The following is an 18,058-nucleotide window of genomic DNA, read 5'->3' on the forward strand; positions in this document are numbered from 1 at the left end:
GGGGTTCACACCCCAGAAAACAGCCTGGCTGAAAGCCAAGGTGCAGTCTGGAGGCAGACCAAAGAGAGATGGTTGGGAGATGACCATTTGGTAAGTCAGCTGGATCTGAGCTAGCAGGAAGCAGCTGGGTTGTCCTGCTCTGTGCTGTGCTGTAGGGCAATTTCAATCATCATCATGAAGGCTTGAGCTGCTGCGTTAACTCAGCTGGAATAAGTAAGCAGATTAATGGCCCAGACCTAAACCATGTCCTAGGCAGAAAACCACTGACTTAGACACACACAGCACAGTAATTTCACAGCCAGCACCATCACAGAACATTCTGTGAGCAAAAGTGTAATGAGGCTGCTGACGGATGGCGTTCTGACAAGTGCAGAGGCTACAACACAAAGAAAAAGGACTAAAACACAAATGCCAACAGTTTTCTGAAAGTGCAGGTAATTCGGGACCTGTATCTTGTTCCACCAAGGCCACATCCACATGAGTTTGGCCTCAACACCTGAAAATACTCACTCTACTCACACAGAAGGCAGCAGTGATCACACGAACCTTTACTTATTCTGATTTCGAATTCGGAGACACCTCCTTTTCAGTGGTGGCTCCAGATCCTCTGGCCCTGTGCTGAGCATTGGCGCTGAGATAATGCACGGCGCGATCGCAGCCTTGTCTGCTGGTTTTGGCACAGGCTGGATCACACAACCTGTCTTGGGCAGCATCCGCAAAGCGTACGCATGGTCCTCGTCTGCTGGGTTGTTAAGGTTCGGGTCCTGTTTGTCTCCCCCAGCAAGGGGCTCCTCCCCAGCTTTCTTGCCGGCGTCTCCCTCCAGGTGGCAGTTGGACGCGCAGTTGTTCTCCTTCACGGACTCCAGCTCGCTCACCGCCAGCTCCTCGGGGGGTGGGGGCTTTTTGGGCTCCTGGGGTGGCTCTGGGTTCTTGGAACCCTCCGTGCTCTTGGTGCCATTCACAATGACGTTGCACACGGCTGCACCAGCTTCCAGTCCCGGCGTGCCGGAGGGCAAGGAGACGGGGCAGCAGTGAGCGCCGTCACCGCACGGCAACGTTTTTGAGTCAACCGGGCTGCAGTTGTCCCTGCAGTCACTGCAGTTCCTTTTGTCTGAGCTACCGAAAGCCAAGTTTACAACACTGTTAGGTTCACGTTCCACTTTCACTTGGGCGTGCAAAGCCCTGTGGATGACATTGTGCAGCCTAGACCGGTGCCCTACGGTGAGGTCTATCACACCGTCCTGCGGACCCTGCAGGACACTGGGGAAACCAAACTTACTGCTGACTGGACTGCCAGGTCTGACAGTCAAGTCAACCACTTCATTTTTACTGTGCTCCTGCAGCACTTGAGCTTGATTGAGGGACTGGCCTGAGCAGCTCGGGGACGAGTCGGAGGATTTGGACGATCCTTGCTTGGACTCTCGAGGGGACGAAGAGCTATTGGTTGGCTTTGCCCCGGGCGTCTCGCTGGAGGTACCGGGAATGAAGCTCTCGCCGTTGCTGGAGAAGCCGTTGGGGGGTTTGGAGTCGTTGATGTGAGGGATGGGGATGGGGATGGGGATGGGGACAGGCAAAGGGACAATGACAGGATATGGCACTAGTAGAGTCGGGGGTGGCACCAGCGGGGCGAGGGATGGCAATCCAAAGTTCATCATCTGTGGCATAGGCATAGGACCATTTGGCATCATGCTGACGGGGGGGAAGGGGAGGCTGGGCAAAGGAGCTCCAGGAGGGGGAGGTGGCAACAAGCCCGGAGGATTCCCAGGCATGGTAGGTGTTGTGGGAGGATGGATGTGAGGGGAAAGCATCGGCCTGTGCATGGGGCTAGAGGTGGGACCCATATTTCTGGGACCACCTGGCGGGGGACCGATTCCAGGAATCATTGGGTTTGACAGAGGGCTGTTAGGGTTGGAGGCATGGTGGGGCGGCCCACGGATAAACGGTGGACGGATTTGCTGCATAATTTGCTGCTCCATGAATATGGGCAGAGGAACTGGCCCACGGTTTGTCATCACCATGGGAGGGCTGCGAGGTGGGACACCAATTGGAGGCACAATGCTAGCAGGTGGCTGGACAGAAACCGGCGGCATATTTGGATTCTCACTGATGGGAATAGGTTTGGGAACTGGCGTGGGGATTTTAGTGACAGAGCAGTTGGCAGTGTCAGACGGAGAGGCAGTGGTAGACGCTGATGGTCCAGGACCTTGAATTTGGCCAGCTGCAGACACTGGGGATGGGGCTTTTCTCCGAGCATCTGCTAGCGGTATATTCCAAGAATCTGGAGTCAGCAGCTGCACCCCAGTGCCTTCTGCTTTATTTTCGACTGGAGGATGTAATGTACTGCACAGTCCAGCTGGAAGATTGGCCTGTGTCTCTTTGTAGAAAATGTCCATTTTGTACTGATTGAGACATTTTGCACTGCAGAACTGAAGCCTTCTTTCCCCGTCCCCAAAATCCAGATACTCTTTTGTGTGTCTTATGTGCTTACACCAGTCACATACCTACAACACAGTAACAAAATCAAATCAGGTAAGAAAAGCAATCTTCTCCTCATAGTGTTATTTCAAAAGTCATTTTTTCAGTTGCTTTCTAAATACATTCTTTTTTAGCAGGAAAAAAAAAAAAAAAAAGGTTACATTAGTGAAAACTATGCTTTTTTTTTTTTGCTCCACAATATTGGTGAATTGAAGGCCACTCCCTTTTCTGGCTCCCATGATCTCAAATCTACCTTACATGATGTATCTTAAGCCCACACCACAGAGAAGAATCCTCAAACTGTTCTAGCACGTATATGTAAGGAGAGAAAATCCGTCTGAGTGGTAATTTAAGCACACCTGTACTGCCTGGGGTGCCACGCTATACAAGAAGTTTGGTAACTGGAAAAGGACTCAGAAAGTTGCTGGAAATGAATGCAAATAATTTCTGCTCAAGCGCAGCAGACTGTAACACTCAGTTTTCTATTAAGGGTATCAAATAGTCAGTTGGAAAGGGTGAGTTGTTTTAAAACGGCAACACGAAGCAAAAAAGCATCATTCATTCTCTGCCCTTCATTCCAAGGAGGAACTTGGAAACAGGCAGGACATTTGTGTGAGGTTTGAATGGTCCCAATTCGTGACGTTTCAGCAAGCTGGAATTATTTCCTAAGCTGGAATGATGTCCTGAGCTGTTTGCCCACTCTTGTGTACGAGTCACTTTGAGTAAAACTTCTTGGCAAGCAAGGGCCTATTTATCAACTTTCCAAATACTACAGCAAAAAGTTTGTGTTGGGGCTCATTTGTGTTTTGTTTTGTTTCTCTGCTTTCCATTTAATCCATTTTTGTGTTACTATTGGTGTGGGGAAGGCACAGCCAACTTTTTTTAAAAGTAAGGCTGCAGAACTAATTAAGCTGTGAAAGGTTTTCCCAGTTGTAAACCACTAGACACCAAAGTTCAAAAAAAATAGTCATTCCAGGCTTCAGAATCCATTACTTCAGAGAAATTATTGTGATTTCATTAACACATTAATTTTGCAACACCAACAGCTCTCACAGATGGTGGAGACATGATCTACAATTCAAATATGACTCTTGTTTGCACAAATGCCTTTCCTTCATATGGCATTTTAAACAAGAATTAATATGAGTAATCTTGCCATAGCTATAAACAGATAAACAGATGTCAGATTTTTCAGTGCCTTACTTTTTTGACAGAATTTTACACACAGAAAAAGAAAAAAAGGAAAAAAAACCCCAACAACCCCACGACATTTTTTTGTCATTTACATTAGTTCTCAAAATACTCAGTTGAGAGAGATTTTTGGTGCTTTCTATCAGCATGTTCAGCCTATGACCACGTCAGGTTATATCCTGCTATTGTTTGTTCTGCCTTTTCCAAATAGCCCACATGAGCTGGTTTTGAAATGACTGTATCTTTTATACAAAAAAAAAGGGAAAAAAAAGAAAGAAAAGAAAGGGAAAAAAAAAAAGAAAAAGGATATGCTTGTGAAAAGACTTGCATTAAAACCATAATTAATTTTAATAACTATTGGCCATATAAACAATTCCAAACAACATATGTCAGGCATCTGATTACCCATCTTATTTAACTCTCAGCTTTCTTTAATAAAAACAGTGGTGACATTTTTGATTTTCCAGTGATATATCTTCAATATATACACAGACATATACACACCCTCACCCCCTATATGCTATGACTGTTACCCTGGTCATTTTATCTCTGCAACCTTCTGGTTGCTGGTTGTGTTGCTGTTTGATTCCCTCTCCTGCTTCCCCACGCCACCCATCCACTCACACACAGGTTCCCTCTTAGCTATCAGAGAGTTCTTATCCCAACGTTTGAATCAAAATAAATAATGACTGAAGACACAGCAATTCTTAAGCCTGAAGTTTGGGAATGCAGGGTGCAGATTTTCAGCCTGGGCACATGGACACAGCAGAGGGTGCTGCTCGACACGGGCGGCGTTAGGACGGGCACAATCCCAGTGTGATGCCCCGTGCAAGGAATAACATTTCCTGGAGTGTTGCAGGCTGGGCCAGCCCTGCACTGAGCACACACTGAGGATCTAGCACCCTCAAAAACGTGAACTAAAAGGCTGTCAAATGCACAGAAGAGTTGAGAGAAACCCCTCAGCTGCCAGGGCACACGTGCCCCCCAGGTCGTAGGGCAAATGGGGTGCGTGGAGGAAGTGGGGGGCACCCTCACTTCCAAGGGCTCCTGGGTTTTACCAGGCACTGGCTCTCCCTCTGCTCCTGTCAGGAAGGCTCAGCAGCCCTGGCAAACAGCACCAGAGCTGGGCAACCCCTCCACACACACAATGGGCACTGAACCATCCTGGGGATTTGGGGTGGCTCTGGGTTTTGCCGCCCACCTGGCAAGTCAACACAGGATGATCTGATGGAAACACCTCACAACTGACCTCCTGAAATGTTCTGACTTGCCACCGTTTGCCAAGCAGAAAAAAAAGGGAATTTGAGTCTACACTGCAAGCCAACAGGGTACTATTAAACTCAGTCAAACTGCTGTATTTACCTTCAAGTCACTTTTGACTGAGAGCTCCCCACTGTAGCCACAAAGCTTTGCCTTCTGCACGGACAGAACCAGGATGCAAAGCTCTGTGCTCCTTCTGCCACTGGCAGGGTATGTTCTTACCCCAGGGGCTGTGCAAGGAGGCAGAGGGTCTCCACATCTGCTCCAAGAGCTGCTCAAAGAGGCACCAGCAGCTCCCAGCTGGCTCCCGAGGCAGCTGGGGCAGGACAAAGCCCACCTTGGCCATCACCCACCAAGAGAGTGTTTGCTTGCAGGGGAAAAACAAGGAGACCAGGCCTGGAGGTGGCTGCTGTAGGAGATGGGGCAGGACCCCAGGTGAAGCTGCTTCCCTGATTTAGTCCTGGGATGGTGCAGCTAAGACCTGCCCTTCCTTCAGGGCAAAGGAAACAAACCAATTCGTAACCCAGCTGCCAAAGAAGCACCTGAGAATCAGGAGAGAGCACACTCAGCCTCCTTATCATTTTGGGGGGAGCACCCTCTGTGACTTTAATTAAACAGACCAAAAGAAAAATACAGCCCCAAAAAAAACCCCTCGTGGCACCTTTTCTAATAACTTAATTTTATTAGTTATCGGTTGAAAAATTCACTGAAATACTTTAGTCTTTTATTGCTGTATTGATTTGTTTATTTCAAATGGGCTCCTAAGTTACTCCCAGCTAAATAAACACTTTCTCTTCCTGGGTAAAATATTTAGAAATCCTGCTCAGAAATTCTCTACTGATTTCTCCTGTTTTCAATAATTCACTGTGGTACAAAAAACTCTGCAGGCTCCTTGCCTCACTCACATATTGATCACAGACTTTTCTGTATATTTTATCACTAGATAAAATTAATTAAAGCAAATGAAATGAAAGCAGTGATTCTGTTCCTCTGAGCACCCTGGATGGACTGAAGATCTAATAATTTTTCCCATTGATTTTATGCAACATCTCCAACTGTTAAAGTTAACATCAGGGAGAATGTCTATCTACTGCATCCCTGTATTTCACTATTATCTATCTATCCATCTATCTATCCATCTATCTATCTATCTATCTATCTATCTATCTATCTATCTATCTATCTATCCATCTATCTATCTAAGCACTCAGTCTATGCTGCTTATTTAAGTTACAAGTATAAAATGTGCATGTCATGCACGGGTAATAAGACACCTTACAATACCACACTAAAAGGCAGAAAAACAGACAAGGAGGAAATTACTGGAGGAGAAAAAGTGTCACTTAAGAATTAATGAATCAAGTCTGTCTTCCAGGATTGATCATTTAAGATGAGGTCAATGAATTTATGATACAAATGGTTATATCACTGGAGGTAATAAAACGGAGCAATATCATTCATTTTACATCTAAGTAATGACATGCTCAGAGTAATTACAGACTCCTTCTAAAAGCCTACACTGATTAGTTCAGATGTGATAGGTGAAACATATATATCTTTCCTTTCAAAAAAAATAACATTTTCTTATCTGTAAAACACACAGCAAATGTCTTTTTTTTTAAGTACTTGCGTTCCATACAGAACATCATCATTCCACACAGCCAGCTCAAAAATCTCTGTTCCTGTATTCCTTCTGCTTCCCTTTTCCTGCCTCATCCTTCCACTCCAATGTACAGCCCAGAGAAGAGCTAAATGGTTGCTGAGTGCTTGGGAATGCTGCACCTTGGCTTTGGTAGGGCTCACACGTGGGAGTTGCTCCCCAGGTTTCAGTGGGATTAGCCACAAGAGTTAATGCTGCAGGATCATGCCCAGAGGGCCTGGCCCAGCACCCATGGAAAAAAAAAAAAAAAAGAGAAGAGACACCTTTAATGCAACCAAGCAGCTTTGGGTCTGCTGCTTAATGCTCACCCTGGAGTCAGTGGGAGCCACAACAGGAGCAGAGGCACGGGTGGGCATCTTGGAAGAACTACAGCAGAAATACAGAGGAAGAAAACAAATGCCACGAGGCTAAGTTCCAGATATTTCCTAACAAACACAGGCAAAACAACCACCTTGGGTAACATTTCTACCCGAAAGGAGGTGGGACAGGTAGTGATGTAACTGCCCAGGAGCCTGAACATTTCTGAGACAAAGGGTCAGACCTTGCGAGGTGCCAACAGATCCCCTCCACACCATCATCTCCCTTGGAAAACGACATACCCTGAGCACTGCTCTTGGGCATGCACACTTCACACCACTGATGCCAGAACACAAACCCTGAGTGACAGGAAGATCAGTAATAAGATAACTGGCTCTATCTCGTTCAGCTGTAACACAACAACCCTCAAGAAGATTAAATTTACCTAACTGGGGCATGTCCAACGCTAAACAACAGAATGAACACTTCCTCCAGTACATTTAATGTATTTATATTTTAGTGGCAGGTTGCCAGCGTGCTACTTATGAGCTCAATGACTTGATATCATTCATCCTCATTCCTGTGAAACACGGGGCCATCTACACCAGGAGACAACTCAGAAGGCACCAGGTCAGCAGAAACACCGCTCACATCTGATACGGGAACACTGGGGAAGCCAGGACCCAGGGATCCTCTAACACTTGGATTTTGCTCTTACAAAGAGGGGGAAATAACCATTCCTCTTGGCATCTGTATCTTTATTTTGATAGAAACATCCAAAGCAAGAGCCCAGAGGTGGCCACGAGGTTGCCCCGTGGACATGACACAGGGACCCTGCTGTGCTTCAAAGGGCCACTCTCGGGTTTTAGGCACGGGATAATAAATACTTTAATTGGCTGTCAAATGCAGGAACCAAGAACATCCATTAGTGCAGTCCACCACTAAGCTCTGAGTGATAACCTAGTACCAGAAACTACTTCATGAAGAAATACATTTGCTAAAAGTCTGTCTGTGGAGGTGTTTACATCCCGAGAGAAACCAGGAGTGAGAAAGGTGCAAACACCACTGCAGGAATGAGAGCCTGTGCCTTACACATGGCATCCTGCACTCATGTCAGCTCTCTGGGAAAGCTTTGCCAGGGGCCAGAAAGAGGTCACCAGGGCAAAAACCGTCCCTTTTCAAATTCTCCACAACCAGAGGGTGATTAACAAAGCCCCTCTCCTTGCTCAGGAAAATGCTGTTGTGGGACACCTTGCCCGAGGGAGGGCTGCATCTTATCCTGAGAACCAGGGTCTCACCAAGGATGTTGGAACATGGGGCTGAAGCCTCCCTTCCTAGCATAAAATCCATTCAACTTTAATGGGTGGTTCCTACTCCCTGTTCCCACTCCAGTATCCAACTGCTGTCCCTTCACACATGCTCATGCATATGTTCTGGCTTCATGAATGCCACAGACTGTGTCCCAGGCCCTTCCCTGCACTTTCCAACTCTGCCACCTCCCCTGGATGTACGAGGTGTGGAAACAGAGGCTCTTACCCCATCCCAAAGGCTGCAAGGCAAGGAGACAACACCCTTCCCCCTGGACATGCTCCTGCCCTGGAGCCAGGCAAGAACCCAATGCACCAGCCCTATGTTTTTCAGTAAGGGCTCAAGTTTTTTGAAGCCTGCCAAACACTGGACACGGCAGCAATGCTAGAAATTAGGAAGTGGCTTGAGATGCACATTCAGAGGTTTGTAGCAAACAGCCAAACGAGTCACCACAAGTGCCCTTACACACAGCTCAGCCAGACCCTCTGCAGATCACCCTGCGGCCACCAAGGCACCTTGCCACCCGTGCAAGGCTGTCAAGCACTCCCAGCAGGGCAGCAGGGAACCATTCAGTGTACCAGTAGGAAAGAAACCCAGATCTGTTTGTCCAGAATGCCTGTTTTCAAAAAGCAGAGGAGTGTGAAACCTGTCTCAGCTGCCCTCACCACCTCCCCCAGCTTGCTGGGTGATGTGGCTGCCTGCTCCCTCTCTACTCTCCTCCATTTATCCACCACCAAGGCCCCTCTTTGGAGCAGGTAATGGTAGTATCTAAACAAATCTCCTCATAGATCACACCCACAGTGCTAAACACCTGCCACAGCCCCATCTCTGCAGCCTGCTGCATGACCAAGTATGGAGAAACTTGGGGGCAGGAGCTGCACCTCTGCTGTCGACGTGTTTCATGCTCGTGAGCACAAGAAGCTGTGGCCCCAGCAGGGCTCTGGGTGAGACTCACCCCTCCTGCAAAGGTCAGTTTGGAAGTCTGCACACACTCTTCACCCCCTGCCCTGCCCACCTCCTGAGGGTGCCCCCACGGAGCTGCCCCTGGGGGCACAAAGACCCCACTGGGCTGGGCAGGCACCGCTCAGCTCTGAGCACACACACACACACACACACGGTGGTTTGCTGGACACAAAGATGGTCCCAGGGCACTGGAGCACCCTTGCAGCATGTCCTGACTCAGAATAAAGATGAATGCTAAGAAGTGCAAGGCAAGCACCCCACCATGCCAGCTGGGAAGGTGAGCAGGGGAAGATCTGCAGAAGGACACAGCCATGCTCTGCTCAGGTGTCTGGAGTCAAAGGGAGTAGGAAGAGACAATGGCAAAGGACAAACTCCTTTCAGAAGTTAGCAGCTGTCAGCATGATGGAATTGAAATGAAAAATGTAAAGGTTTATTTTGTTTATCTCAGTGCTGTTGTGCTTTTTTTACCACAGGAGCTGTTCAGCTGCTCACCCTGCCCCAAGCCAAGCAGTGGGGGCAGCCTCGCCTGAAGCCACACAACCCACGGCCACTCACCAAGGTGTCCTGTGTTTTCCTACCTGATCCTCCTCCAAAACACCCACCCTGGAGCTGCTCAGGTCTGAGCAGGGCATGCAGGGGTCTGTGTGCCCAGCACCACGGCTGCTGAAACACTAGCCCATGGGGTTTTGGCTCGGGGGTCTGGGGCAGGGATACAGGCTGTTCCCAGAACAGGAGGGCAGTTCACAGCACCTACTTTCAAGATGACTCTTACCAAGTCCTGCCTCAGCTGTTGTGACTGGGAAGTGATGCTGTTTCACTACCAAAGGTCAAACAATACCAGTAACAGGCTGCCTGTCTGTGTTTAGGCACCTGTTCTCATCACCTGGTGACCCCTTCCCACGCCAGAAGGGCAATCAGGGAAAAGAAAGGAGACCCGTGGGTTGAAATGAAAACAGATTTAATAAAATAATAACAAAGAACTACTATTAATCCCAATACTATCAAGAAATACAAAGTTATACTCAGCCCATACAGTGGTCATGAGGTCTCCGGGCAGCCTGCCCCAGGGCTCTGTCACCCTCACAGTCAAGAAGTTTCTCCTTACGTCGAGGTGGAACTTCCTGGGCTCCAGTTTGAACCCATTGCCCCTGGTCCTACCACAGGGCACAAGTGACAAGAGCTTGTCCTGCCTTCTTGATGTCCTCATGTATTGATAGACATGGGTTAGATCCCCCCTCAATCTTCTCCTCCCCAGACTGAACAGCCCCAGGTCTCTCAGCCTTTCCTTGTAAGGCAGGTGTTCCAGTCCCTTCATCATCCTTGTAGCCCTCCCAGTGAAACCAGGCCACAGGCATGATCCAAAGTGTGGCTCTAAGATCCAGCCCCAATCACCATTTTTCACATGCTTATTGCCAGCATGTTCATCACGGCAGGATTTTTCTGCCCAAGTTGGCTCGTGATTGTTTTTTATCATCATCGTTTCATTCCAATGGAGTGATTATTATAAAACACTACAAAAAAAAAAAATAAGAAAGAAAATCATTCCAGCTGAAACCTGCTGAGAAGGAACCCCCAGGCAGGCTCTAACACACTGTGAATGTGGTTACAATCTAGCTTGCAGTGATGCTAGGTGTGAAGGAAAACAGATTTTTACAATGTTTGGAGCTTTGTGCAGAAACTGTTGACAAAACAGAACACTGCAGTTGTCTACAACCTAAAACTGTCCTGTGACAAGTTTGTCTCTGTTTAAAAGAGACCAAAGCTTGCCTGCTTGCTTGCTTTTGCTTTCTGTGGTGGAATCCTCCTAAACTTCTTGTCTTCCCAAAATTCTTTGCCACAGTTTTTATGAGGTGCAAATACTGACTTTATGTCATTGAAATGCAAGACCCACTCTGTCTCCATTTTCCATCCTAATTATGCAAAAGTCTAAGCTACATGAAGCATAAGGAGAAAATAGAGCTATTTTGTAATTAATGGCTAATGATAAATTGATTTCATTTCTTGAATAATTGCAGTTGTCATCTGTGGTATTTAAAACATAGTCTTTTCAAAGCCCTCATGTTCCTTTGTGTGTGGGGGCTTAGAAATGTTCCCAGTCAAAAGCAATGAATGTAAGTTATGCTAATGCCCAGTGGAAATCCAGGTTGGATCTTGTTTCATCAGAGTGGCTACATATTTGATTTTGTATATAAACAGCTGAGCTTTGTGTTTTCAGCTTCAGTCTGAGGCTTTGAAACCACAGGAGGAACTTTGGATCTGAAACCACTGGTGGTGAAGCCCACAATATGGTGGGTGAAACTTCAGGGAAAACGAATGTAGTGTGAGGTGGGGATTGCTAGGAGGGAAGTTCTTCTCCCCAGAAACCTTCCTGGATGAAATAACACTGACTAGGCCTATAAAAGCATTTAAAATTGAAAACTTTGAAGTTCATTTTAAACTTTAAAATCCTTAATCCTTTATACACTAGCAGCATACAAGAGCTGGTCACAGGGCACATCTGCAGTGCTGCTTCAGTACTGGCTAAGGCCAACACTCCAGAAGTGACAGAAGTCCTAAATAAAATTAGTATGATGCAGAAGACAAAAGGAGGGCAAGAGCAGGAGAGATTTGAGGGGGTTAAACATCCTCAGCAGGCCAGACAACCCATCTCACCCAGACTCCCATTTCAGAAATGCCTGAACATCCTTCCCAAGTGTAATGCAGGCCCTGAGAAGCCCCATCCCCCTGTGAATCCGTGGGCCTCTCAGCATCACCACGTCATACAAGAGGCTGTGGGGCAGAGCAAAAAACCCTGACTCAGGCCACCAGATCCCAAGCTCAACTTCCCAGCTCCCATCCAGCCTCCAGCTCCCCAGCTGCCTGCAGCAGCCCAACACTGGCACGGTGGTGAGCACACACACAGAGCTCAAGGGGCAGCTCCTCTTCCAGACTTCACTTTCTGTCTGACAAGAGACCATCCAAGTGTGTCTGCAGCCTCCTTCTTGGTGAGCTTAGCTGGAGGGCAGGGATCTGTGAGCCAGTTGAGTGTCTCTACCACACTCCCCATGGCCCTCAGCTCATGGGTGCCAGTGGGAGAAACCAGCTTGGCAGACCAGTGGCACAGATGCACTTGCTGGTCAGGCAAGCAGTTTGATTCAGGTTATGTGGGCATTTGTCACCTTGATCTCTGACATTTGGTTGCCAGGCCACGAGTTCCTATGATGTGCATTCTCAAACTCCTCTGGTGCTGCCATGATCTGGGGGAAAACTGAGCAGCCAGAAGCAAGAGCTGCATTGAGCAGGTGAACCTGGGAGTCTCAGTGAACTACAGCACGTGCCTTCCCACACCAGAAGGTTTTGCTTTTTGATCCTTAAGCTGTTAGTGCCACAGTGAGAGCTTTGTTTCTTCCTAAAGATGACACAAATATACCTCCTCAAACTGCTGGCACTAAAGCCCTGCAAAATGCTGGCAGTGAAAAGCATCATAAACGCCTAGAGAACAGGGCAAGAACTGTCAGCTTTGAATACTCAGGAAGGTAAAAGAAAGAAAGCAAAGCTACCAGCTGGAAAAACATCTCTGGGGCTTAGAAACACTTCCTCACAGTGTGCAGGGCCTGCCATCTCTTTGGGGCAGCAGGGGAAGGTCACACTGGGAAATCCAACTCCGTCCCCTCCCTCAGAGAGTGGAACAGCATTTCTTTCCTCAGGAGGACATTCACCTCCGTGTCCCTGGAGAACCCCCTGCACAGTTCACACTGTTCCATGCTCAGCTACAGGAGGCAGCAGGGCAGCTTCTCCACCCCTGGGGTGCCCAAGCTGTGACGTCCCACCAGCGCCCAGGCTGACAGCCACTGCCAGCCCCTCTTCTGGGGACAGACAAGAGGGCCAGCCCAGCTGCCATGCCAGGAGCTCCTCACTCCCACACAGGGGCTGCAGAGACCCCTTTCCTGGCCAGAATAGGACCAGCATCAGCCACAGAAGGTTTCCTCTGCAGAGCAGCTGTCGACCAGCACTGAGGAAAGAGAGGCTGCAGGTGCCAGGCTGTGCAGCCCTCCCTGCATCCAGCCCCAGCAAGCAGGAAAAGAAAGGGAAATTTGGAACAATCAACACTGGAGATGTTCCTAAAAAATTCTTTTGAGAAGTAGGGATGCTGGTTAAGCACAGGAAAACTTAAGGGTAAAAGAAGAAAAGGGTGCTTGACTAGTATCTCACTGAGTGACCAAAATCTCTGCAAATGAGAAATCTTCAACCTCATGCTCCCAAGCCTGCAGGTGACTTCAGAAGCCAGATAAAGATTGATATTCTCTAATTAATTCACTTTTTTAAATTCAGTACCTGAATAAACATGTTCACCCTCTTTTTCTGAACAAAACTTTATTCTGGTCATATAGCAAAGTAACAGTGTGAGATGGAAAACAACCCATGAGGCTCACCTGTCTAGAATTTATATCTAGTAATATCTTATATGTATTTTTTTCTCCAATATCTTTTCTTTTTAATATTCAAGAGAATATAAAAATAACAATAAAACCCCCTCTGTTATGATTCCAGTGGCTCACAGGTTGGTTGACAGGACTATAAATGTAATAATGAGGAGGTTTGAGGGGCAGGTTCATGTTTTTGGTTAGCACATGATGCTTTTAGCCTAAGGCATTGCTGGAGGCCAATACCACTTCACCTGGACCAAAACTCACCACTGAACAGCCATTAAATCACTTAGATGTAAATATAATATTACTGGGCCTAGCAATTATTACTGTAATCCAGATTTGAAGTATCATTAGTCTGTAGAACAGCAAGTAGGAATGCAGCCTGAAACCTTGAGAAATCTTTATTTACCTGTAATGAAGCAAAATTCTCCCTCTCACCTATGCCAGTTTACAGGGGTGTAACACTCAGAGATTTGTGTGTTGTTTCTTCTGATTTATGCTTGTACAAAGGAAAAGACTCACAGAATAGAAGTCTTTGGTGCTTTGGAATATATATCTATATAATTTTTCCCCTCCCTGCTTATCTATACAGGTCAGGAATCTTCAGCCTTTATTATTGCATGTTGATCTTTATCATGCAATAATATTCACAGGCCACAACCCACTATGCTTTAAAATACACGTGGGGCTGCAGCTGAACTGGATAAGTCTTCCAGCCCACCTGAGGCAGACCCCTCACACACAAACACACATTTCCCCACCCTTCCCCAAAACACCAAACCCACGAGGGACCGCGTCAGCTGCCGACTTGGAAACGTAACGTTAGGGACAGATTGACTTGACTTGTTAGCAAAAATGGATTTAAAAAAAAAAAAAAATAAATATATATATATATCCAAAAGCTTCCCAGAGAAGCGTTGCTGGGTTTTAGTCTAGAGAGCTCTGAAGGGAGTCAAAAAATATTCCAGATCTGCATGCGTGTGATTCACACTTGCAGAGCTGCTGGCTTCTCTGCTGGCAACAGAACACACCAGCCCCTGTCCCAGAACACGTTGCTTGAAGAGCAGCCCTCTCTCTGGAAACCACATTTGATTAGAACAACCCTGGGCCTGATCCAAAACCTGCCTGGATCAAGGAAAAGTGTGTCACATCGGTTTCAGCCCAGGGCTGGGACGTGTCACATCTCCTGCAGATTGGGCACGGAGGGTGGAATTCATTTCCCGTGTCCTCGGGAGTTGGGGGCTGGAGAAGACGAAGCCAAGTTGAGTGAAATGGCTTGGCTGTGCAGGGAGGAAGCATCCTCTGCTCTCTCTTGCTGCTCTGGCTGGAACCCAGAGCCCTTTGGTACAGACCCAGCTCCCCTTCCCCCTCCTATTAGCTCAAAACCACCAGTGGAGAGAGGCTTGTTCTGAGCAACCAGCAGGCTCACTCCTGGGCACTGCCACTTGGAGCAGGAAAGTCTGAAACACCAGGTGAGGGTGAAAAGAGATCAGGAAATTCAAGAGTCTGCATGGGCTCCCAGGAGCAAGGGGAGGAGAAAACAGGGAGGGAGGGAGGGAGGGAGGCAGGAAGGAAGGCAGGAAGGCAGGAAGGAAGGCAGGAAGGCAGGAAGGCAGGCAGGAAGGCAGGCAGGCAGGAGGAAGGCAGGAAGGCAAGGAAGGCAGGAAGGAAGAAAGGCAGGAAGGCAGGAAGGCAGGCAGGAAGGCAGGAAGGCAGGGAGGCAGGAAGGCAGGAAGGAAGGCAGGAAGGAAGGCAGGAAGGCAGGAAGGAAGGAAGGAAGGAAGGAAGGAAGGAAGGAAGGAAGGAAGGAAAAATGACTTGATGTCTGGTAGGTAGGATTTATATCTTAAACCAGCGTTTTCCAGGATTTGAGCCTTAAAAATAATAAATGAGGAGTTATAAAGGTCTGAAACTTCAGCCTAGAACCAAACAGATGTTGAACTAACGTGTGTGAAAACTTCCTTGTTGTCTCCTGCCAATGCCCCTCTTGTTTCAGTGAGAACATTCCTGCCGTGCAGCTGGGCTCCCCCAGAAGTACTAACCTGCTGGTGACAGACACCTGGGGTGGGGAGGACCAGCCCTTCACCCATCCTGGCTCCTGTCAGGCCTGAAACATCTCCTGGCTCTCAAGGCATGTAAAATGAACCTTTTTCCTTGGTGATTTACACCTACCTCTTTCTAAGCAGGGTATGGATGTGGAAATGTCCCACTAGGCCTTTCCTCCTCAACAGAAAAGCAGGAATATGTTTTATTTATCCCTCAGGCCAGAAGGTGTTTAGCACCCAAGCATACTTGACACCAAAGACTATTTACATACATCAAATCTATTCTTAGCAACCCCAGGATAAATCTGGGGTGACTCCACTGAAGCCAGTGCTGTTTTTTTCAATTTGAACAGTGTAACTGAGAGTTGGATTTGGCACAAAGTACTAATTTCTCACCAAGGAGGGTACATTACAGCAGAAGGCATCAGACATTCAGTAAAGACCAGAACTACAGAGGACCTTTGATGGATTGTGTTGCTGTAGATGGCCCTCCTCCCTGGCCTGGCTGTGTGACACATGCTGTGACTGCATAGATTGGATTCTGTGAGTGCATCATGGCAAACACTTCCACACTCCCGGGATCATGCAGATGTTTTTCTCATGGCATGACCCGTGGGACAAATCAGCCACGTGGAAGCTGCACACCAGGACAAAATACATCAGTGTATTTTAAGTCTTCACCCTGCAAGTGTATTGCCAGCCAGGCTCTCACAAGTGCTATGCTCTTTAGAAAGAGGACTAACTCTTGTCTTGCTTTCTCCAGCCTTTTTCCTTCCTTAGGTCTTTCCACATTACTCCTTCTGACAAGTTTCACAGAGTAGAGCATCACTGGAAATATTCTTCACCAAACCATCTGAGATATGGCTGGCAAATGAGGACCAGTAGCCACCACCTACAAAGACTCCTAGCTGTGTATTTGTTCAATTGAAGTGTTTGCTTTTCTTTTAAGGGTTTTTCCTTACATTTATTTTAACATTCACCCTTGTTCAAATGCTTCTCATCCTGTGACTTAAAGCAGTAGAAGAAGGAAGCCTGTGTAGCTAGGGTGCTGGGATGGGACTTGCCAGATGGGCATTAGTCATTTCTCATAGATACAAAATTCCCCTGGACAAAGGGAAGGGTAGGTGTGAAATAATGCAGACAGCCCCATTTTAGGTATTTACTTCAATTGTCTGGCTCAGGTCTGTGGACAGAGGAAGACAACTCAGGAGGGTGGATCACAGCAGCCACCTAACCAAGGGTGTGTACTGGTCCCAGCAGAACTTTCTCTCTCCATCCACTGCAGAGGGGAGTGAAGGGAGGGTAAGTTAGAACCATAGAATCATCCTCGTTGGAAGGGACCTTGAAGTCCAACCATAACCTAAATCCCCCAACCATAACCTACTCTACCCATCCAGTGCTTAATTCATGTCCCTAAGCACCACATCTACCTTTCTTTTCAACACTTCCAGGGATGGTGACTCCACCACCTCCCTGGGCAGCTGTTCCATTGTCCAACAACTCTCAGATGGGTCAGACCCACTGAAGATGGGTCTTTAAAGCTAGGAGGCTTGTGTGTTTCATATTCTTTATTTTCAGCCTGTATCTTTGATCCTCCTTTTAAAATGGGGAGAAGGCTTCCAGTTACCTGACCAGCCTCCATCCAGTACAACCCAGTACAGTCCATCACAGAGAGCAGGGGCCTTGAGCCACCACCATAAAACGACCAAAGTGAAGATGAGTGTGGGGCTCCTTCCCCTCTGTGGGATCAGGAATCACAAGGGGCTTTGCACCAGCCCAGGCTGTAGGATTTGGTCTCCCTGTGGCTGGGTACACACGTGCACACACTCGTGCACTCATCCACCTCCTGTGACACCAAATGTCACAGGGAATGGCTTATTGCAGGGTGCAATCCAGTGATGGGGGAAAGCAAGAGTTAAGTGTAGCACATTTGCTAGTAGACATGACTGAGAATACTGACTCTTCTTCACATCCACCAGGCACATTTATCACCCTGTGCCACAGGAGGGGAGATGACTGGGAGGTGGGGCCATGCCAGTTAACCTCAGGCACTTGTCCAAGCACCACGAGAGATCTGAGGCATGAACGAGGGTGGAAATTCCATTACAAGTTTTAAATAATTAAACACTACATGTTCGGAAGCTCATGCCTTCCTATTCCATTTTAAATAATTAATCTGTATTTACATCTATTGAGCTTCATGGAGCTGTACACATAACAAATTTGAGTCAAGTTGCAGAAGAGAGATTTTTTCCTGTCTTGACAGCATTGCAAATGTTTTGTTGTTGTTGTATACAGTAAATTCAGCTATTAGGGATCAGTCAAAAAACAAATCCAAGCTAGATGCTGTACATCACAGGCACATGTGTAAGGGGTTTTCTATCAAATTATTCCCAAGTAATCAAAACACTAAGAGAAACTGTAAATCCCCAGAGGAAAAAAATGTGCTT

At 47.3% G+C, this 18,058-nt stretch overlaps 1 protein-coding gene across 1 annotated transcript in view; it reads right to left on the reverse strand.

Annotated features, from left to right (window-relative positions):
• Positions 1–548: 548 nt before the first annotated feature.
• The window catches only part of SOBP (sine oculis binding protein homolog (Drosophila)), a 96,767-nt gene continuing 79,257 nt past the window's right edge, over positions 549–18,058 (reverse strand). The window contains exon 6 of the mRNA XM_010003862.1: positions 549–2,501. Coding sequence (XP_010002164.1) covers positions 549–2,501 — 1,953 coding nt within the window. The remainder of the gene's footprint in view (positions 2,502–18,058) is intronic.

The sequence above is a fragment of the Chaetura pelagica genome, unplaced genomic scaffold (assembly GCF_000747805.2).
Source record: "Chaetura pelagica isolate M959 unplaced genomic scaffold, ChaPel_1.0 scaffold128, whole genome shotgun sequence".
NCBI lineage: Eukaryota > Metazoa > Chordata > Aves > Apodiformes > Apodidae > Chaetura > Chaetura pelagica.